Consider the following 22,370-nt stretch of genomic DNA (forward strand, 5'->3'; position numbering starts at 1 on the left):
CTACTTGAAGTCTGTTGCTGTGCAAGTGGAGGAAGCTGTATTCCCATGAGGGAATAAGTATTTTGGCCTATGACAGTTCTGAGAAAGTTGTAGAGATGATGTTGCTCAAGATATATACAGGTCTCACCCATGTAGGCATAAAAGCAATTTGATAGCTTGTGTCTGCTGACAATATCATTTGCTTGCTTGTTTTTTGGGGTGAGCGTTATTGTGCTTCCCTCCTGCTCATGTGCTTCTGGAATCTGGCCTAAAGGAGGCAAAACTGAACTACTGAAATCACGTCCTCATGTAAGCTTCTAACATAATTTACAGATTCGAAGGTTAGCAGATAAGGTTCATATGTGCAAATCAGTTTAAACTCAAAATCCTTTTAAATTATTTTACAATTACTTCTGTAAGCACAACAAAAGCAAACTATCAGGAATAGATTCCAGAAACTCTGCCTAGCAAGCAGTTGAGATTCCAGCCCAAAGCATGTTTTTAAACCTCACAATTTTATGTACTGTATTTGTTGAGATAGGTTGCCATCAGAAGAGAAATTAAATATCAACATCTCTTCCAGAATGCTCCTAAATACCACTTTTATCTGTTGGGATCCTGAAGAAATTCATTGTGAAAGTTAAAAGGTCAATGCCAGACAGACAAACTCAAAATAAATTGGTGTGGAATGACATTCTAGTCCATCTGCTTTCCTCTAGCAGAAATAAATGAAAAAGCTGTCAGTGACTTACGTAGGAATGTAGACAATGTGGGCAAGGCTGGATAAGTTTGTCTTCTTAGGCAAACAATGAGCAGTTCCCACATCTAGATTTGTTTGGATTAGATAGCCAGAAACAAAAAGCTTGAATAACTTTCAGCAAACCAATTGCGCTTCTTCCTGTTGTCTGGAGAGTGTCACACCCATGGAGAAAGAACAATTCTTGGGGTTACACAAAGAGCAGTAGCTGGATGCTGTTTTATGCTGTAATTTGACACAGTGAAAGATGGCAGGCTGTATACACCTGTCCAGCCAGCCTACCCAGGAAGTTTGATAGCAAAGGTGAAAAAGACCTTTGATCACTGATATTGTTATGAGAAACTTTGCTCAAAAAAAATTCAAGAAAAATATGAGGTGGCAATGTTCTATCACTGCAGTCAAAGGAAGTGCTCCCTACAATTCACAAAACAGAAAACCCTGTTAGTGGTCTGTTACCAATTTCCAGACTCTCTCGTTAGTCTCCTCAGCTTGGCAAGACAATGGTCAGACACTGAAAGCACCATGGTGAGAAAGCAGCTCCCAGGAGCTAACCCTTATACGTGCCTGTAATTGCTGATAGGCATTTACACTATGCTTTCCCTTTCTTAAAATTATGTCTGATTATATATCCTAAATTGTCTCAGACTGTTGTCTTGCCATTCAGTCATGAAAATCCATGTCAGTTTTACATTGGCAGCATTACCATAGTTATGTTGTTACAACGTAATCTTGCAAGTAGCTGAGCAAAATACCAGATACCAAAATGAAGTTGGAATAGTCTCCACAATACAGCCAAATAAGACATTATATCTTTACACTGCATTCCCCAGACAGTGCAAAACCACTGTAGAGTCCTTTGGGTAAAAGTCTAGTTTCTCCATAGATCGTCACACACATAATTCAATCATTTATATAAAATAGCAAAGCCCCTAATTAGCAGAAGTTCCCAGGGGCTTTGTTTCCCGCTGCTTGCATTAATGCATTATTAGAAATCTTAATATTGTCAACATTCCTCTAAGATTTTGAGGGCAAAATTAATTTGGGGAACTCCTCACCGTAATCAATTATTAAAACAATCTGAATGGTAAGATAAATAATAATAATTAAAAAAAAATTAGATTTGTACAAATATAAATCACTCAGCATCTGTGTTTGTTTAAGAAGACATGAAACAGGTATCTGGCCCTATACCTTCTTTATTAGCAAAAATGAAGCAGAACTCAGGTTGAAATGCTTTCATGATTCGGTATTATTCACCTTAAAAAGAACAATGTGAATAAGGAGGATACAAAGAGGTAGAATTAAATGAATAAATTTCAGCATGGTGGAAGAGTTAATAATAGAATGACAAATAACTCCTGTGTGGTACATATTTCAGTGATCAGGCAAAAGGATTGAGAGGAAATAATTATGTAGTTTGCTCAGAAGCCAAGATGACACGAACCTTTAGCTTTGAGGAAGAATGGAGAACGCTATTACCCGTGAGATGTTGACAAATGCAAAGAAAGATTGCTGTGAGGAAAAGCCTATTCACATTTAACTGAGCACTCAATTCAAGAAAAAGTTTTCATGGGAAGCATACACGTTAAGGTACAGTTACATTGACACTATTTCATATATTTACATATGTGTAATAAACTATAAACATGCATTGTATATATACAATATTACATACATGGGAAAAAACCATAAAGAATCATTGTAATGTCATTAATAAAGAAGTGAATTAACAGGACATGAAGAAATAATTTGTGAAAAGTGCAGATTGAAAGATTTGGATCTCGCTGTTCCTAATCCATACAGAAAAGAACAAAAATGCAGAAAAATCTAAAACACGAAAGAAATATCTTTTTATAAAATATAGTATTAGTAGCATTGCTCAGTTCAGGAATAAAGCAGTGAGTCCCAATTTGTAAATGTACCACCTTCTGCTGAAGCACTCATAGAGGCCTCCCACCTCTCACAGCTGTCTACAGTTTACCCACCCTCTTACCCACACTGATACTTTGATATGCAGTGTGTAGGCCAAGGAGAGCTGGCCACCCTCAACTTTGTAAACAAGTAGCTCACTAGGGAACTGTCTGGTTGGTGTAGATAGTCTTCAAAGTGGAATGCTATACATGAATTTTCAGATTTTTTTCTAAATCACTTATGGAGTTCTATATTTTTTATTGTGGGGTAGAGAGGCTGTTTGGTTTTTTTTGTTTGTTTGTTTTTGGTTTTTTGAGGGAGGGGGGTTGTGCTGGTGAATAATCCAATTCATTTCAGATTTGAAATATTAGCCAGGTATGTTTCAGATTTTTCGTAACTGCCAGCCAAGTGCAGCTCCTGTGAGCTGAAATTAAAAGGATCTACGTATTTCAACTTTACTGAGGGAAACGTCATATCCTTCTGGGGACATCAAATGCTTATAAGAAAACACCACTGATTCCAAAAGTGTTACAGCTATCAGTTTCCTCCTTTAGGGCTGCTTATCTATGGACTACAATGTAGAGCTTATCTATGGACTACAATGTAGAGAGATCCTACAGTTTGACCCACTCTGTGAGCACACATGATTACTATGGAAGAAGAGATATAATGAGAAGGAAAGTGGTTATTGATTTTCATGGAAAATCCTTGAGAGAAAAGATATTGTTTAAAAGGCAGATTAATGGGGGAAGGGAGGCTGCCCTCAGTAGGTCACTTAATGCCTAAAGGCAGAGGAGGTCACAAGTTTCAGTGGTAATTGCTGTTAACTGTCAGAATTTGGGGCAAGTTTTTGCCTCTGTAATGTTCTGTAGACTAAGAGAGTGAATTCTCCACAATTGCATTGGAGTGCAATATTGCCCATCAGACAAAAAAACCCTGATCTAGATTAGTAGGGAAAGCTGCAGCTACCACCACAGTAGATGCCAAGTGGGTTGTGGAGATAGTGATCCCAACAAGTCTTCATTTTGGGGTGCAATTGTGTTATCTTGTGCATACACGTTTTTGAAACAGATGCTTTACAACTTCAATGCCTTTTAACAGAGGAAGAGACAAGTATATGAATCAAACCTGATAAACAACGGCTTGCAACTTGAAGCAACACGATCGGTAAGTGCTCTTTCCTTTGTGTGCATTCTGTGCCTGAGAACACAAGCTGCCCTTCTGTGGATAAGGAACTGAATATACGAACTGACTGTTACATTTTTCTCCTCTTCTTGGATGCTAGGTTTTGGATGAAAAAACTATTTTTGTGAAAGTGCATGCACCTTGGGAAGTGCTATGCACATATGCTGAGGTCATGCACATCAAATTGCCTCTGCAGCCCAATGACCTGAAAACTCGGGAGTCAGCTTTCAACTGGTTCACTAGACTCTTCAGCGTGGATGAAAATATTATCAAACCCGAGCAAGAGTTTTTCACTGCTCCTTTTAAAAGGGAACATTTATCCAACTTTTATATTCAAGACAAAGACGCATTTTTCAATCCAGCAACAAGAAGCCGAATTGTAAGTCCGGGAAGTATTTATAGCCTTTAGTCTTAAAAGGCAAAAAACATTTTAATCAAAACAGTGTAATTGCCCTCATAAAAGCATCCTGAAAAACTGAAAAGTATTTGGGATGCAACAGTTTTGTGTCATTTATGAAAGAAACTGAGGAATCTCAAAAGACAATATGCATACATCCGTCTCATTTCTTTTCCACTAGAATTTAAAGGGGGGGTTGAATGGTTCCTATGCCCTGTATGATTAAATTTGTCAGCATTGCTTACCCTTTCATAATCCGTATGTTGAAACACGTACAGCCACTTACGATTACTTTCAGGTTGCAAGAGACACAAAATATTTTGTAAATTCTAGGTTCATTTTATCCTATCCCGTGTGAAATACGCGACCAAACAGAATTTAAAGAAGTTTGGCATTAACAAATTACTGGACACTGGAATCTACAAGGCAGCATTTCCCCTTCATGACGTAAGTCCAGAACTTGCACTAACAGTGTATTTAGAAATAGAAGTCTGCAGATCAAGAGTGTGCTTTTCATAGTAAAAGATGCAAGCCTTACTCACTGATGTTTTTATCCACATGGTAGAATATGACAGTCCATCTTAAGAGGATTATCTCCAAAATGCTCTTCGTTAAAAATGTAGCTCCATGACTGAAACATGATATATTTTATTTAGGATATGTTAATCTTGTATTCTCTGGGAGATATAGGTCAGTAAAGTGTCTGGCTAACAGAGGAACCTGGGAGCATGAGAGTGATGGTTCCCATGATGCACTCTATCATCATTTCTAAATAAGTTTTCACGTTTTTGTACTACTTCATCTTCCAGTATAAAATCCATGCCAAATGTCAACATTTTAATCAAGATGTAGAACACAAGTCTTATCTGTGAGCAAAGACAAAGATATGATTGTATCTACACCCACACACCTCCTCCCCCATCAGAACCACTCTTTTGTGCTTGAGGTGTATTCTGCTGAAAAGAAATTGAGAAAATGGGAGGTCAGGAATGGTAACTACGTGAGATGTTTGTACTCTGCTGAAAATATTCGTGAGGTCTCTGAGGATTTAAAGAAAATTTTTAAGTCAGAATCAAGACAAATCACGTTTCTTGGAAGTAAGTCAAAGCTTTACAGGATAGAATTAATATCATTCGTGAATATCTATTTTTAAGGTTGTCTTTTAAAGATTTAAAACCTGCCTTGCAGTCTAATTCTGTCATGGCATGGGGATTTTGAGCTCAGCATGCCTAATAATTAATGACAGTCTTTTTATACAATCAAAATTATATATCAGAGTTACACTGAAAATCGGAAGTCGCCTATTAATTTCTACAAAAATGATTTTTCTTGTCGTATTACAGATACAGAATGGAAAATTCCATCAAATAAAACAGGTTTTAGTGAAATAGGTTTTCAAATAACTTGATAAAAAACATAAGGATTACCTCCAAGTCAACTGTCTTTTAAATATAAATACAAAACAGAGACTAACCTCCTTGGATTCATCCCTTGAACTTTCCAATCTTCATTCCAGAAAAATATTGTTTTAGAACAAAGCATGTTACCACGAGAAAGCTACTTAAAATCTATATTAAAGCAGTTCTGTTCTCAAATTAGAATAGATCCTTTTTTGATTTGTTTTACGAAGTGCCAAGACATTGACATGGGCTGAGAATTTACGTTCATGGGGAGGGTTTGTTACTTTCAGCTCACATGTGTAAAGTGCTTGCTTTAGTATTCAGAGTCTTTCTGACAACCTTCCAGCATGAATCCTGATGCAATCTCAGAGCTACTTCCCAGGTGTTTCCCTGGATTGCAGTGGCAAAAAGGCTGTTCCAGTGTCTGGGTTCATGCTGCATGATCTGTGGATATGAGAGTTGACTCATGCATTAATGGTTACATTAATTATCTTCTTCACACACTTTCTGTTTTGCAGTCTAGTTTTGGGCACCTGTCAACTGATCCCAACTGCCCAAGTGAACGTTATCTTCTCTACAGAGAATGGGCTCACCCTAAAAACATTTTGAAACTGCAACCCCTGGATTTCATCAGGTTGGTGAATGTGAATGAGCAGCATGGAGCTATGTCAGGGGAGGGTCAGGGTGGGTATAGGAGAAGATTCTTCATCAGAAGGGTGATCAGGCGCTGGAACAGACTCCCTGTGACAGTGGTCACTGCCCTAAGCTGCCAGAGTTCAAGAAGCACTTGGACAGCGGTCTCAGACATGGGGTTTGGATTTTGGGTCCTGTTGGAAGCTGGGAGTTGAACTTCAGGATCCTTATGGGTCCTTTCCAACTCAGGACATTTATTCAGTGATTCGGTAGTGTGACTATGGCTGGACTAATGCTGAAGTAACTAGGAATTTATCTAACATGTCTGGGTTTTGAGATGTCAAGACACAGACAGGTACGTATACCTCTATCAGCTTATGCATGGGGGCACACTGATGAATCAATTCATGACAAACATCCACTTAAAATTTTTCTTTATTAGGTATAATCTGTCTTTTTTCATTTTCTTTCCCTTCCAGTCCTCCTATTTGAACATAAAAGAGGTAACAGAAATACACAGAAATACCTAACCATAATACTTTTGCAATCCCAATGTTCAAACTAGAGGAATCTGACAATGAAAGCTATCATATTTGAAACAGAAATTTGAATTTACTTGCATTTAATTAAATAAAAAAATACATTTCTTTCTACAGGAAATACTACGGAGAGAAAATTGGAATCTATTTTGCATGGCTGGGCTTTTATACTAATATGCTGGTCGTGGCTGCAGTTGTAGGAGTTGGCTGCTTTCTGTATGGATTCTTCATGAAGGATAGCTGCACATGGAGGTACCTAATCGGGTCTATTTTAATATTACATGCATTTTTTAATCAGTCCTCTACTGAACACAGTTTGCAAGACATAGCATTGTAGGAGGCAAAATGAAAGAGCACAAGTTATGAATTTGAAAGAAACAGTAGAAAATATGAGATAAGTAATAGATGTTCCTGTTCCATTAGAGCACTAGACATGTGAGTCTGTAACCACAGCATTTTCTTCATACATTGCACTGTCACCACACGTTGCGTAGAAATAAAAAGAACAATAATCAGAAGTCAGTACAAATTTCTGTAACATCATTTTCAGAATGTTAATCTTTAAAGGATGTATGCAAAGGCCCTGATAAAAGCCCTGAAGTTACTTTCTTCTATTTTGAGAGAAGAAAACAGAAAGAGCAAGAGCACATGGGGCTTCAGCTGCCCAGGATGCACTGGGAAGAGAAGCAAAGCGATGACACATATTGTCTCATCAGAACATGGTGAGATTGAACCATGACACAAGGACCAAGGAAAGAACACCTGGGTGCCTACAAAACACCTACAAAACATCACACTGTACAGCTTCAGTCAGGGAGGAAGTTTATCCTTATAAATCATGCTGAAAGGCTCTTCCAGAGCTCCACTCCAGTGGCCACTTTATACTCATCTAGCCATATTATCATTTAGTTAAATTATAATAAGCCTCTGCTATATCAAACTAAAAAAAAGCCAGACTCTTGCTACCCCTTAGAAGACCAATCTCCAATCTGAGCCTCTTTGGAATAACACAGGGACCAGTTAGCCATTTCAGTTCTGCTCCTTGCTCTGGCAGGCAGCGTTCCTACTCCTTCTCCCCTTGGCCTTGCCATGAGAGCCATCCTGAGCTTGCAAGTATGTATTTCCTACTGAAGGATGCGATCTCTTTGAAGAGATTTTATTTTTACTGTGTTTTGAGAAATGCTGCTACACATAAAAGATGAAAAAAGTATTTTTTGTCTAGGTCATCCAGTTTAGAGATGAGGGCTAAAAAAATGGCAATAGGGATGTTTTGAGGGAGGGGGGGGAGATTCTCAAGAGAAGGGCACTGGTGAATTATTTCTCATATCCCTGGCATAATTGCACTGTCTTTGTGCATAGAAGGACTGAAGAATTTAGTGTTGGTGAGTGACTGACTAGTTTTGTTTTTAGCCAAGAAGTATGTGATCCCAACATAGGAGGTAATATCATAATGTGCCCTCAGTGTGATAAAGTATGTACCTACTGGAACCTCACCATCACTTGTGAATCATCCAAGGTAATTACATTTACAGCTTGTAGACATGCTATTAACCCTTAGTTGCACTTTCCCTAATACTGCGTATAAAACAATGTTGTTCTCCACTAATGTCCTGCATAATTACTAGAGCTGTGCAAATAGTTGTGCCTTTTGATACAGCAACTGAACTATGAGAAGTTAACAATTAAAAAATGTTCCATTTTGATCTAAAATGAAAAAAATAAGACTTTTTAGTTCTACATAGCCTCCAGTGTCTAAAAGATTTTTCGATTGAAAATGGAACATTGTGGTTTCATTTTGGGGTATTCCTTTCCTTCTTGGTAAACAAAGCAAAACAAAACAAATATTCAATTACTAAAGACTTGATTGAGTAACTCTGAGTCAGTTTTGCTTGGGAAACGTTTAGAGCATGTTTTGACATTTCTAAATACTCTCCCCTGTTTCCCCAAAGAAATTAGCTGAATCTGTGCCTTGAATTTGACACATGAGCTGTCAAGAAGTGATGGATACATGGGGAGGCCAATATTAGCCATGACAGGTGCTGTGAATTGTGTCCTGTTAACCATGGCATGGCATGGCCACACTCTTGCACTCAATCCATGTCCAGAAGAATCTATCTTTCTTTCTCCATTAACTTTTGCCACTAGGCTAGGGTTAGCCTTTTGTCATTCCTTTCCATAGATTCAGTCACTCCAAAGTTACAGTTTTTTAGCTATTCATTAAAAGTGTTTTGCCCTACTTTCATGGATATTCTTGCTTCAGTGCACTTAACATAAAAGGCAAAAGAAAGAAGACAGGGAAAAGGATATTACAGAAAGAAAAGGCAAATACCACAGAGGTATCTCATCAGAATGCATGTTACTAACTACCTTGATTTGTTGTCATCTCACTTATGAGAAGCAGAGATGTTCATTGCCTTTTTGTGACTGTATTAAAAATAAGCACTGCTTTTCCTCTTCCAGTGCAACAGATGGAAGGAAGTTTAACAACACACCATTCTATTATCCTCTTCCTGCATATTTCATTTATACTTTTAATGCCAAGCTTTGCAGTTAATTTCCTCAGATTACTGGAGGATGTTGTACATTGACAGAAGTTGAGAAAACTCTAACAATGAAGATTGTTTATTAAACTACACAAAAGCTAAAAATCAACCTGTCCAGTGAGCAGCTTCAGTTCTGTTTCAGTGTAAAAGAAATTACTGTTTGATTGTGTTTTAAGGCCTTTTTTCTGTTCCTTTTTTTTCCAGAAACTCTGTATATTTGATAGCTTTGGAACACTGGTGTTTGCAGTGTTTATGGGAATATGGGGTAAGTCAATTTCGATGGCTGTGGTTTGTCGTGTAATTTTGGCCAAGCATACAGCATCAGCCAAAAAAAAGTGGATAAATTTACAACTGCTTCATTTTCTAGCACTCGGCAATTCACCAGTAGGTAGTTCAGTAAAAGATACACACATTCATGATAGATCTTTTTAGCAGCATAGAATCATAGAGTAGTTTGCATTGGAAAGGACCTTAAAGATCATCTATTTCCAATCCTCTTGCCATGGGCAAGGACATCTTCCACTAGGTCAGGTCGTCCAAAACTTCATCCAACCTGACAGATACTACGGTTGACAGATGTCTGTTCATCCGTTTTTCCCCTTACTGCACTGTTAGGGATAGATGGGCAGGTAGGTAAAAAGAGATTATTGTGTAGGAGAACGAAAAGTTGTAGAACTTAAATGTTGGTCTTCTCTACCAGTGTTTGTTTTAACTTGGAGAAAAGTCTGAAAGAAGTGATTACAGCTGCCTTGTGTTCATCCAGCAGGAGCCACATGCTTAATTCCATCCAGCAAAAGAGCTGTTTCTTCCCCAAAATCCTTGCAGCTGCCTGTGCCTATTAACAACCATGTGACTGTGCAAAGCAATTGAAAAATAGCCATTTATTGTATTTCCCAGTCTTTTTTTCCTCCTGTCTTCGTTTAAGAAAGAGCTTTTTGTAAAAATGTAGTAGTTACAAGCAGTAGACATATTTTTAATCAGAGAAAATATATCTGAAACCAGAATATTTCCTGCGGGTGAAACCACTTAGCTTCAATGGATTAGGCAAGGTTTATTTTCACAGAAACAGTTTTATTTGTTCATATTAGCAACTTTCTTAACTGCCTTTTATTGCAATGCCTTATGCAGAAACTGTCAAAATAATTTACAGTTGAGGTATAAAGGGTACTGCAGAGAAAATAACTCATTTGACACTTACAGTTCATATGTAGGCTGACAAGAATGCATAAATTGTTTCCTTTGTAAAACACACTGTATACTTATTTTCCTAATAAGACTAAAGTGCTTTAGAATAACTACTTTAAAGGATTTTAAAATGAACAGTCATTTCAAAAAGAATATTTCCTTCAAAACACTTGCTAAATGCAAAATGCCAGCAGGAAATTAAAAATAAAAATAAAAGAATTAGAAGTTTGATACTAATGTAATCTTCCACCATTTGAATAGCTAATTTACCTGTAATTTGCTTTTTAATTAAAAATTCTGCTTCCTGTTTTGAGGAGGGTTCCAAGAGTAATAATTACAAAGTTAAGCTGCACGGTTGTAATGATGGTGCAAGGTCTATTAGTCTTCTCATTGTAAGTCCACTACAGAAAGAGGTGAATTGTATTACAGCAATTTGGACAAAATTGTACTGAATCCAAATGACCCAGGGTCTTGGTACAATTTCAGCTGTAATTTCTGTCTTGCCCTGTTACTTTGGTAGACCTCCGGGTCCAAAATAATCAAAAGACTATTTGGTTTTTACATACTTTATCCTATCATCATCATCAATATACTTTTTAATAGTTGTTTTTTTTTTAACTATTCCATTCAAAGATCTCAAAGCACGTTAAAACATCAGGGAAGTTGGCCTCAAGAATTAACCCCTTGCACATTAGTGCTCTGGATGAGGGCTTTTGCCAGTTCTCCCCTGATGGCACGAGCAGGTTGGCAAAGCTCCTGAGAAAGGAGCAGCTTCTACTTCTCTTGCTGCCATTGCTGGAGACCCTCTCTGAGCAAGATCAGCAAACACGTTCTCCAAAATGCTGGTATAAAATAAAGGCGGGGGGGGGGTGGAGGTGAAAGGTAAAATCAATACCTTCCCAGCTCCTTCCCAGTTCAGAAAGAGCAACTTGGCTGCTGGATTACATACTAGTAGAAATTTTCTTTGCCCTGGGGCTGTGAAAGCTGCCCTGTGCTATGAGCCCTACTTTTGCTGTTTGCATAGAGGGCAGCACAGACATGGGCCTTGCACTCCTGGCCTCCCCAGCAACAGCTGGATTTGCAGCTGGAGCTAATCAGGATTGCCTACAGTTTCCCTTATTTGGGCTGGGGCCGCAGCAAGCAGTTAGAGGCTCGTGGAAGGCTGATCTCTTTGCTCTGCAGGCAGAGGCAGATGTGATTCCCTGGCCCACTGCTTGGAGTGGCGTTAGTGCTTGTGAGCACGAGGTAGCGGAGAAATCCCTCTGAAAGAGGACCTTGAGCCATCAGAGAGGAGGATTTCCAGGGGTTCTGCCTGCATGCAGATGCCAAGATCATCTCGCAGCCCAGCCCATGAAGTTTATTCACTTATAAATGCTTTAGTATGAGGTTTATTGACCACACTTGAATTTGGAAATAACCTTTAATGTTTGGACTTAGAACTGCATGCCGTCAGTGCTTCATCATTCAGGATGAGGTGCCAAACTAATTAAAAACAAAAAACAAACAAACAAACAAAAAAACTTTGGGAGGGTTAATTACTCCCAGACAGTGGGAGCTATGAGAGAAGTACAGTGAAGGCACACACTCACTCCTCCTGGGGGCAGTGCTGCAGAGCAACGCCACTCATTGAACCTAAGAACATGCAGCCACCATCAGTGCAGCACCCCTGCACCCACGTTCTGAGCTCCTCCAGCCTTCCCAGCTGAGTCTCTCACTGCCTGTGCTGTCAGACCTACCTGCATCACACTCAGGTCAAGATCATGAGCTTGGTTAGACTGGTGTCTTTCAAACAGCACGAAGGCATCTATGTGCCGGCTTCCCTTAATGTTCCCAGCTGCAGGAGCGTAGTCCAGGGAAGCTGCTGACTCAGCCCAGAGGGTCTCAAAGCTCCTTGCCATGCAAAAAGATCTGCAGCCACTTCAGATTTGTGCCAGCAGAGGAGGAAAGGCAGCTGTGGTTAAGCAGTTTTGCCTGAGCTAGCATCACCAGTTCACATAGTCTGCAAACTGATCATTTGTCCACACAAAAACTGCAGATTGAATGAACACAACCTTTTCCCTGTGGCAATTTTTTGCTTACTGAGGTTTTCTATGTGATAAATCCTGTACTCTCCAACATTTTGTCTTCATCTATCTAAACAACTCGCCTGCCTTATGTATCCCATAGTAAACTTTTTCAAAAGCAGTCCATAATATGAAATCCAAAGTGATTATATTCCAGCCTTGGGCAGAAAGCAGATAAATGTATGTGTATTCTTTAGGATGAACTTATAACACCACTTAGCCCAGGTTTCTCTTACTAAAGTACCTAAATGTCCAAAGCAGTAATTCCATAAAGAAGTAGATCAGTTATTTTCTTCCTCATGGGCACTTGACACCATCATACTAGCTATTAAGGGTTTTGTTCCAAGCCTGTGGAAAGTTGTATGGAAATGTGAGCCATGTGGTATGTAGCCCAGCAGTTCAGTGTCCAACTGTTGCTGCTTCCGTTTGTCTTCTGGACAGTTACATTGTTTTTGGAGTTTTGGAAGAGAAGGCAGGCTGAGCTGGAGTATGAATGGGACACAGTGGAGTACTTAGAACAAGAAGAACAAATTCGCCCAGAATATGAAGCTCAGTGCACTCATGTAGTAGTGAATGAAATCACACAGGTAAGGACTATTTTGGTGACTGGTCAGAGCTACTGCAATAGACATGTTATGGGAGCACTATGAAAATAATGAATCTGGAATGGAGCAGAATAACTTGGCAGTGCTTCAAGGAGAGCTGATAAGCTGGCCTGAGGATAGTGAGCTTATAAATTCCAGATGTGTAGGAGGGAAGTTCTACTAACCATAGGCATCTCTTAGTTGCCTGTTGGAGGAGCTATGAAACTCCTGTGTCATTAATGAGCAAAAATAGACATTGTACCTAGCTTAGGAGAGAGACTAAGTCTGCCTTATTTAATCCCCCAATAAATGCTCCTGTGCTGCTGCCAGAGGCCAAGATCACAGAGCATTTGCTATCTTTGCCTAAAAATATATCAGGAAAAAAAAAGAAAAGAAAAGCTGAAACAGAGGGAAGGATGTATAATGGCAATGCATTTTTTCTATCCTGTTTGAATTGTATAAATAGGTATTGTTGCCAAGTGAATGTAGATGCAGTTACAATTAATAACAGCAAACTCACAGGGACACGGATAATCCTCATTTTAATGAAATAGGATTCATATTTATGAGGATCTTAGTTTAGATTTCTACTCATTGTATATTTTGAGTAGCTTCTGCTTTTGCAGCTCACTTTAGCCCACCTTCAGTTTTTATTATTCTCTGTCAATATATTGCTCTAGCATTTATCAGATTACTTGCATTGCTTTCACATCACATCCACATTATACTAGTGCTTATTAGAGGACACTTGAAATGATTCCAAATTAACTGGTTTGAAAGGCAGTGATCTTGGATTCTATGATCAGCCAAGAACGATGGGTCCATTCAAAAAGACTATGCACCCTATTGTAGCTGAAGTCAGTAAGAGCTGAGGACATGCAGCCTCTGTGGAAGTCATTTTTGTCTTAGAATAGGCAGTAAAAAGAGACAACTGTAATCAAGTAAGTCTTCTGAAATCAAGAATAAACGTGAGTTTCCAGGATAAAAAAGCAAGACATTCAGTGTCCTGTCACAAAGGGCTAACTGGGCGTACAAAAATGTATGAAGAAAAGATTGGATTCATCTTTGATCTGTTTCTGAATCTTTTACAGCAAGAAGAACATGTGCCATACACTGCCTGTGGGAAGTGCGTGCGTATAACTTTATGTACAAGTGCAGTCTTCTTCTGGGTAAAGTTCTCCTTTTATTCTTTCACCTCATCAATTTACTTATTCACTAAGTGTCTAAAGAAAAATTCCCCTAACTTGATCAAAAGATATCAAGAGAATAAGTTCAGTTAAATTTCCATCCGATGCGTAAAACAAGGCCATGAAGTATGGATCCACATAGACAAGGTCACTGTAGCCAGCAGATAACTCATTAGCATGCAGTCAGGAGAAAATACGCATTGAAATATCCCACAGCTGTAGCTTTGTGAATGTCATCCACTGTTTTTTCCCTCATTATTTAAAGATAAATGTCTTTGCTTTTGTGAAGAGAGCAGGGAAGAGAGCTGTGGGTTTTTTTATTTGTTGTCCTCCCTGCCAGTGTCTACCCTACTCATTCCAGCTGTTTGGTTCAACATAATGTCTCACAGCTCTGGACTTCTTTCAGGCTTTTTGTTTCACTTAGAAGAGCAAAGCTGAGCGCTCTTTAATCTTCCAGAGCTGCTGCTTTAATTAAAACTTAAACTTGAAAGAAATCCAGCCACCCATGAAACTGTATCACATGGTAAGCATGCCTAGAGAGGTTGCCTTGAGAAGCTGGGTGTTTCAGCCTGCTGTACGTTCTCCTCACGTGTAGCATGAGCAGCAGCTGTGAAAGAACTCAAGAACTCATCCTAGATAATAGGAGACAAGACAACGCTGAGACAGAATGGTGGCTGGCAGTCCAGAAGCTCTTAACAGCTGAAACACAACGAAAAGAAGACTGGCTTGCCGCTGGATTTAAATAGGCAGGCTTCAGGTTGAAGGCTTCAGGTTGAAATCTAAGAGATTTGATCTAGTTTTGCCATTGTGTTACTGTACTCTCAAATTCTGTGCTGGGAATGTGGAGGGAGAAGAATTTATGGCATTTTGCAGAGATAGCAAATAAAAAATGCACAGCTCTGAGTCTGAATAATAGCTAGAGAACTAGTAAGAAAGCAGAAAGAGATGGAAAGTAATGTGAGGTGCCTGGAGCATGAGTACAGCTCCCGCAGATCACATGACATGGCTTAAAATGTGTCTGTAATACCATCATGCGTAAGAAAGCGACAGCCCCCTCCAGGGTCAGCATGGACCTGCTAGCACATTTGCCACCCCGCTAGTTACCCAGTGTCCTCCTGGAACCATCACATGCCTTCAGGCGTGAGGTTTGATTACACATCTCATTATCTTATCTCACATGGCAACAAGGCTTGTTATTAGTCATAAAACAGACCATCTCTTTTTGTTCCTGCAGATTCACTATGGTACATGAAAAATGCTTCTTTAATGGACTCTAGATTTATTGCCTTCTATGCCATCTGCGCATCCTCTTGTACTCATGGGATGGAATAAAAGGCACACATCCAGTTTCTTTTTGCCTATTGTAAAATGAATTTCAAACTTTCTTCCCAAATCCAGTAGTTCAACATTAATATATTTCCTACATTCTCCTGGCAGATTCTTTTGATTATTGCTTCAGTTATTGGAATCATTGTCTACAGACTCTCTGTTTTCCTGGTGTTTTCTGCCACATTGCCACGGAACATTAATGGCACACAAACAATCCGCAAGTACCTGACTCCACAGACAGCCACCTCAGTAACTGCTTCAATCATCAGCTTTATTATCATTATGGTTCTGAACATCGTTTATGAAAAAGTAGCGATCCTCATTACTGACTTTGGTATGTCTTCGCTGTGCCTCAGATTGAAACTTGGGCTACAACAACAAGCAAAAATAGCATTTGTATTTATAATCAGAACTCCACTAAATGAATATCTCTACCATGCTTTTCAGAATTTTCCCACCGAATCATATGATACCATCTAGAATTTTTCAAATACAGATTTTCTGACTAACAGAGGAATGTGATATTCAGTTCTTTGCCTGGAAACTCCTTGTATAGCCAGCATCAAAGATGAATTGTTTACAATTTTGTGCTTGTAAAACAGGCAAAGCAAAGAAAATTACTATAATAACCAAGCTTTATGAAAACAGATCTGTAATGCATAACGCATTCAATTACATTAGCTTTTGTTTATGGGGAGAATAGCTATTTTCTTGTAAATAAATGAAATAGGGTCACTGTTCCAAAGCTAGATGCCATTCCCTTGTTATTAAATAGATAAACAGTCACAAATATTATTATTCTTTATATCCAGACCATCAGCTCTAAAGTAGCTATTTACTTTAGATGTGTGAAGTAGTGTTGTGTTTTAATATAGTTTCATTTAATACTGTTTCATCAGTTGAAAGCATTACATTTGCATCTTTCCTGAGTGTGCTAGATTTGGGAGATTTTTTTTCCAAGTTATTAGATTTTTTGGCTGCTCTTTATTGTCAGAAAACAAATTCCTTCCTTTTTACTACCCATACATATTTAGAATTAGCATAGTGGCTACCGTATACATAGGGATTATGTACAATCTAATTTATAATGCTCTCAATCGCATTAAGGAATACAAGTCGTATGCATACTTTTTCAGCTGAGGCTCCAAAGCAGCTTTTAGGTACTTGCTGGTTGGCCTTTTCCTTACTTTTTTTCTATAATTGCAGAGCTTCCAAGGACACAAACCGAATACGAAAACAGTTTGACCACAAAGATGTTCTTGTTCCAGTTTGTCAACTACTATTCTTCATGCTTCTACATAGCTTTCTTCAAGGGTAAATTTGTAGGTTACCCTGGAAATCCAGTTTATTGGCTAGGAAAGTATCGCAATGAAGAGGTAAGAATATATCATAGTGCTTGCTTTTAAAATGCAAGGGCTATTAGTCCAGGTATTCTGCTGCAATTAGTATTGCACAACATGGTGGTATATATTTGGAGTTTGGAATGTGACTGCCTCCCAAGCTACTTGCCTCCTCGTTAATCCATTGCACAAATGAATATGACACAAGACTAGCTGAGCTTAGAAATGCTTTTTATGTACTGAGAAAAGCTAATTTTCCCATGGTCCAACATGCAGGAAGGGAAGTAGATGTAGGAACATTCCTCTGCTTTGCACTGGTGCGTCCTCACCTCAAGCACTGTATGCAGTTTGCATTACCCTAGTATAAGGACCAAACTGTTATAGAGAGTTCAGAGGAGGACTGCGAAGATGGTGAAGGTTCTAGAAGGCAAGGGGTATGAGGAGCAGCTCAGGTCCCTGGGTGTGCTCAGCCCAGAGCAGAGGAGCTGAAGGGAGGCCTGATGGCGAATGCAGCTCCTCACAGGGAGCGAAGGGGCAGCGCTGAGCAACAGGGCCCGAGGGAACGGCATGGAGTTGCGTCAGGAGAGGGGCAGCTGGGGGTTAGGGACAGGATCTGCACCAGAGGGTGGTGGGCATGGAACAGCCTGCCCAGGGCAGTGGGAATGACACTGAGCTGCTGGAGTTCAAGGAGTGTTTGGACAATGGTCTCACACACAGGGTTTGAATTTTGGGCGGTCCTGTGTGGAGCCGGGAGTTGGACTCAAGGATCCTTCCAGGTCCCTTCCAACTAAGGATATTCAGTGATTCTATGAACATGAGTAGATGCCTTCCTCTTCTGCTGGGTGATCCTCACCTGATGACAGTACAGTACAAAGCTGCAAGACTTCACCTGGTGTTTTGTCCTTTCAGTAGTATCCTGTAAACCTATCATATGTGACCATATTTGGCCTGGAATTGACTTTTGCATAAATTAGTGTAAACATTTGCTTAAACAGTCTTCTTCTGTAGTTTAAAAAAGTGTTATTATGATAAATCAGGAAGTCATTATTTTAAATGCTTTATTCATGCTTGAAAGGTTTCTCAACTTCAAAAAGTCTTCATGTCTCTCCCAACCTGTAGTGTGATCCAGGTGGATGTCTCCTTGAACTCACAACTCAGCTTGCCATCATAGTAGGAGGGAAAGCAATATGGAATAACATTCAAGAAGTGCTTCTTCCGTAAGTTCAAACTATTAAATAATTTGCCCTTTTGCATTTGAAAGATGCTACTTTTGCTTGATTCATTCAGGCGTTTGGTCACTAAATTTGATTGGAGCATTTTGCATTCTAAGAGAACATGGCTAGTCTTTTGGGACTTTGGGGGACTTTTTAGATAGTTATTTTTTGTTTGGGTAGTTTTGTGCTTCTGTCTTTGTCATTTTGACCGCTATTAGTTCTAATCAGAACTGCTTTCCTCCTCTGCAGATTAGGCTTAATGTGCATTGTGTTTGATACTTAAAACTGAGGCAGCAGAAGCTCTGAAAATACTGAACTAAATACTATTGCTTAATGTTGAATTCAGTGATTTATTACTATACATGTAAAAATTATAAATAATTTATTAATTTAACTCATTTCGTTTTGTAGTTATATGTGACCTTCAGAGTCCCTAAAAATGCCTTTTTTAGCATGGTAGATCTCTAGAAGGTCATGTTTTAATGTAAACAATAAGCAAAGTGCTAACAGTGAATACTCTCCATGTAATTTAGATGAAGTTACTATCCAGGACTCTTTCCAGCTCTCAGAACTTGTTCTTTATTTTAAACTGATTGATAACTACTTACAGTACTTGGAGTAGGAAACTCCAAGTTTGGTTATGCCCTCCTGAATGTCAAAAACACCAATCCACAACATATTCCATTTGGTTGTGGTTCTTCCAAGCCCACAAATTTTGTAGCAAAGCAACTTCAAAGCATGTCACAAATACTGTGTGTGCTCTGCTGAGTTATGGGTTCTCCAGACCCAAATGCTGCCAGTTGCAGGATGGGACTGTAGACCCATCCCTCTTTCCAGCATCTTTTAGCTGGTTAAAGCATCCCTAGAGTGAGCATGCCTGCAGATGTCAGTTACAGCCATAAGCAATTGATCCCTACCATTTGTATATAGGTAACACATTCACCTAACCAGAATTTTGAATTCAGTTTCATAGATGACAAGTAACTTTTAGGTCCCGAAATGCTGAGTATCATTTCTGGATGTGATTTTTAATTGACCTCTCATTCGTCATTTCTGCGAGTAAAAGAGAAGTGTTTTATTTTCCTTCTCTGTTGATAGACATTCCTCCACCTTCCTTTTTTGAATGTAGCCCTTTGACCACTGAAAATGTCTACAACTGATTCATCAATTTTCTTAAATTTGTGTGCAGCTCTTTTAGATGCAAATTACAACTGCACCTCAATCCTTGTAGCAGCTAATCCAGGCACAAGAAAGTGATCAGGAGTAGTTGGCATGGATTCACTTAGGGAAAGTCTTACTTGACCAACTATTCTATGATGGAATTACTGGCTTGGTAGATGAGGGGAGAGCTATACTGTCTGGCTTGGCTTCAGTAAGGTCTTTGGCACTGTTCCCCATAAGACCTCCACAAAGTGTTGATGGGCTGGATGAGTAGACAGTAAGGTGGATCAGCTGTGTTCAGAGAGTAGTGGACAGCTGAAGCACAAAGTCTAGTTAGAGGCCAGTAATTAGCAATGTACCTCAAGGATCAATACTAGATCCAGTCCTATTTAACATCTTCATTAATGAGCTGAATGAAGAGGGAGAGTACACCCTCAGAAAATTGGGAGAAATAGCAGATACATCAGGGGGTTGTGCTGCCATCCAAAGGGACTTTCTTAGGCTGGAGAAGTAGGCTGACAGGAATCTCATAAAGTTCAGTGAGGGAAAATGCAAAGCCTTGCACATGGGGATGAACAACATAGGCACCAGGACATTTTAGGGGCCATGCAGTTGGAGATCATCTTTTCAGAAAGGGAGTCCTGGTGGATACCAGGCTGAACATGAGCAAGGAACGTGCCCTTGCATCTAAGAAGGTTAATGGTATTCTTCACTGCATTAAGTGAACTATTGCCAGCAGGTCAAGAGAGATGATCCTTCTAACATGTATGCTGCATCTACAGTGCTGAGTTCCTCAGTGCAAAACTACTGGAAGTCTAGCAAAAGGCTACCAAAATTATTAAAACTGAAGCATCTGTGAGGAGAGACTAAAAGACCTAGGACTATTCATTAAAGATCAGGAGAGATTTTACCAATGTCCATTATTACCTGAAGGATTGCAGAGATGTTGGAGTCACACTCTTGTCAGTGATGCCCAGTGCCAGGACAAGAGGTTCCCTCTACACACCAGGAAGCACTTCTGTGCTGTGCAGATGATAGAGCATTTGGCACAGACTTTATAGAGAGGTTGTAGAGTTCCTCCTTAGAGATCTTCAGAAACTGCCTGGACATGGTCTCGGGTAACCTACTCTGATTCTGCCCAGAGGTCCCTGTCAACCTTAACTATTCTGTGATTCTGTGATCAGAAGGGATTGATCCGTCTGTCCAGAGGCCTACTTTTGTCTTAATTTTCTGTTACCTGGAAATGTCATTGACCTGTACAATGTAAGTGTAAAGCACTGCAATTCTGATTGGTTTCCTTTTTACAATCCTGTTTGTTGTTCTAAATAACTGCATTCGGGATAAGAGAAAATTATACTCATGTTTGAAGGAAGTTTTCAGTAATTTGGGGATAACAAAAACCTGCTGCATTATAACAGCAGGAGAATTTTTGTTTGTTTTGGATATGTTTTGTTTGTTCACTTGCATTTACTGAACTTTGTAGGCTATTTTACCAATGTTAGTGGTCTTTTTCTCTCTGACTGACAGTTGGGTTAAGAATCTAATTGGAAGATACTGTGCAGATGCTAGATCAGAAAAGATTGTTCCACGCTGGGAACAGGACTATCATCTGCAGCCCATTGGAAAACTTGGATTGTTTTATGAGTATCTTGAGATGGGTAAGTAGCCATTTAGTTCCAATTTCTTGTCTGTGCTGGATACAAATATGCTCTAAGGAAAATTTTCATAGAAGTAATCCTTAGTATGTTTAGAAACAGGAGGTATATTACATTTTTTAAAATGCAGTACAAGTTTTGATGAGCCGTTATAGCTTTGTGAACTTTTATTAAGTAGCTTACATCTCACTTCAGTTTCTAGCTAAAAAACAGAGTGAGCAGTTGTGGGTGTGCTGCTGCTTCTTTACCCCATCCTCCAAGAAACATACTCAGAAGTCACTGGATCTGCAGTCACTTACATGTTGCTAGTTTCCTGGTCACTGACAGAACTCTGGCTTGTTTGCCACCATCTGTTCTGAAACAGAATTGCAGCATACTTGTCACAGCACCCAGGCACCCATTACATCATTGTTAGCTCAGGCTTTGCAACACAGCACTGTGACAGATATCATTAGATTTCCAAGTCTACGTGGAGAAGAAATGAGAAATAAGTGAATGTTTAAATACCATAACAGTTCCTTGTGATGCGTTGTGAGATGCATTGTCCCGTCCCCTCCACCTAGAGGGTATTTCCAGTAGTGTTATGCTTATATATTCTCATGCACATAAGATTCTCTAGGAACTCTGCTACTCTTCCTTGCCCCTCATTCTCTCAGCTTGAGTATACAAAGTCTATGCTTATCCCCAGTAAAAGAACACATCAAGGCATGTGACCTCTCCCTTTGCCAGTTATACAGTTTGGCTTTGTCACCCTGTTTGTGGCATCATTCCCCCTGGCTCCTCTTCTGGCTCTTATCAACAACATGTTGGAAATCAGGCTGGATGCGTGGAAGCTGACAACCCAGTTCAGGCGCATGGTTCCGCAGAAGGCACAAGACATCGGTGCGTGGCAGCCCATCATGCAAGGCATAGCCATTCTGGCTGTGGTGACCAATGTAAGTATTGCGCCAGCCACTACCAAAGGTAAAATGCCTTCATTGCAAGTGTTGCATCTAAATGTGGAGTGCCATGTGTATCAATGTTTGTCATGCCAGAGTGGCTACATGAAGCACACAAATGATCCAAATTAGTTACAAGTTCCAGTACCTTGTCACCTTAGCCCCTGTGAATCAGTTCTTTTTCAGATGGTTTAGAAATATGGCTACAGTCTAAAATATTAAGTCTAAATAAAAGAAATTGTAGTTAGATAGAGTTACTACAGCTTTCATAAAAAGTTATACATATAAAGACATATCTTTTCTGAGATAGTAGCACATAATAAAGAGATATTTTTGAGAGTCTACAATAAAATGCATTAATTTTGAAAAA

The 22,370-nt window shown here is 39.3% G+C and overlaps 1 protein-coding gene across 1 annotated transcript in view; it reads left to right on the top strand.

Moving 5' to 3' along the window:
* Positions 1 to 2,169: 2,169 nt before the first annotated feature.
* Positions 2,170 to 22,370, top strand: part of ANO6 (anoctamin 6) — a 31,000-nt gene continuing 10,799 nt past the window's right edge. The window contains exons 1-15 of the mRNA XM_031552136.1: positions 2,170 to 2,217; positions 3,749 to 3,814; positions 3,933 to 4,211; positions 4,563 to 4,676; positions 6,148 to 6,263; positions 6,919 to 7,053; positions 8,212 to 8,317; positions 9,549 to 9,609; positions 13,034 to 13,179; positions 14,268 to 14,345; positions 15,801 to 16,026; positions 16,899 to 17,068; positions 18,152 to 18,249; positions 20,935 to 21,065; positions 21,792 to 21,997. Of these exons, the coding sequence (XP_031407996.1) occupies positions 2,170 to 2,217; positions 3,749 to 3,814; positions 3,933 to 4,211; positions 4,563 to 4,676; positions 6,148 to 6,263; positions 6,919 to 7,053; positions 8,212 to 8,317; positions 9,549 to 9,609; positions 13,034 to 13,179; positions 14,268 to 14,345; positions 15,801 to 16,026; positions 16,899 to 17,068; positions 18,152 to 18,249; positions 20,935 to 21,065; positions 21,792 to 21,997 (1,980 nt within the window). The remainder of the gene's footprint in view (positions 2,218 to 3,748; positions 3,815 to 3,932; positions 4,212 to 4,562; positions 4,677 to 6,147; positions 6,264 to 6,918; positions 7,054 to 8,211; positions 8,318 to 9,548; positions 9,610 to 13,033; positions 13,180 to 14,267; positions 14,346 to 15,800; positions 16,027 to 16,898; positions 17,069 to 18,151; positions 18,250 to 20,934; positions 21,066 to 21,791; positions 21,998 to 22,370) is intronic.

This window comes from Meleagris gallopavo, chromosome 1 (assembly GCF_000146605.3).
Source record: "Meleagris gallopavo isolate NT-WF06-2002-E0010 breed Aviagen turkey brand Nicholas breeding stock chromosome 1, Turkey_5.1, whole genome shotgun sequence".
Taxonomy (NCBI): Eukaryota; Metazoa; Chordata; class Aves; order Galliformes; family Phasianidae; genus Meleagris; species Meleagris gallopavo.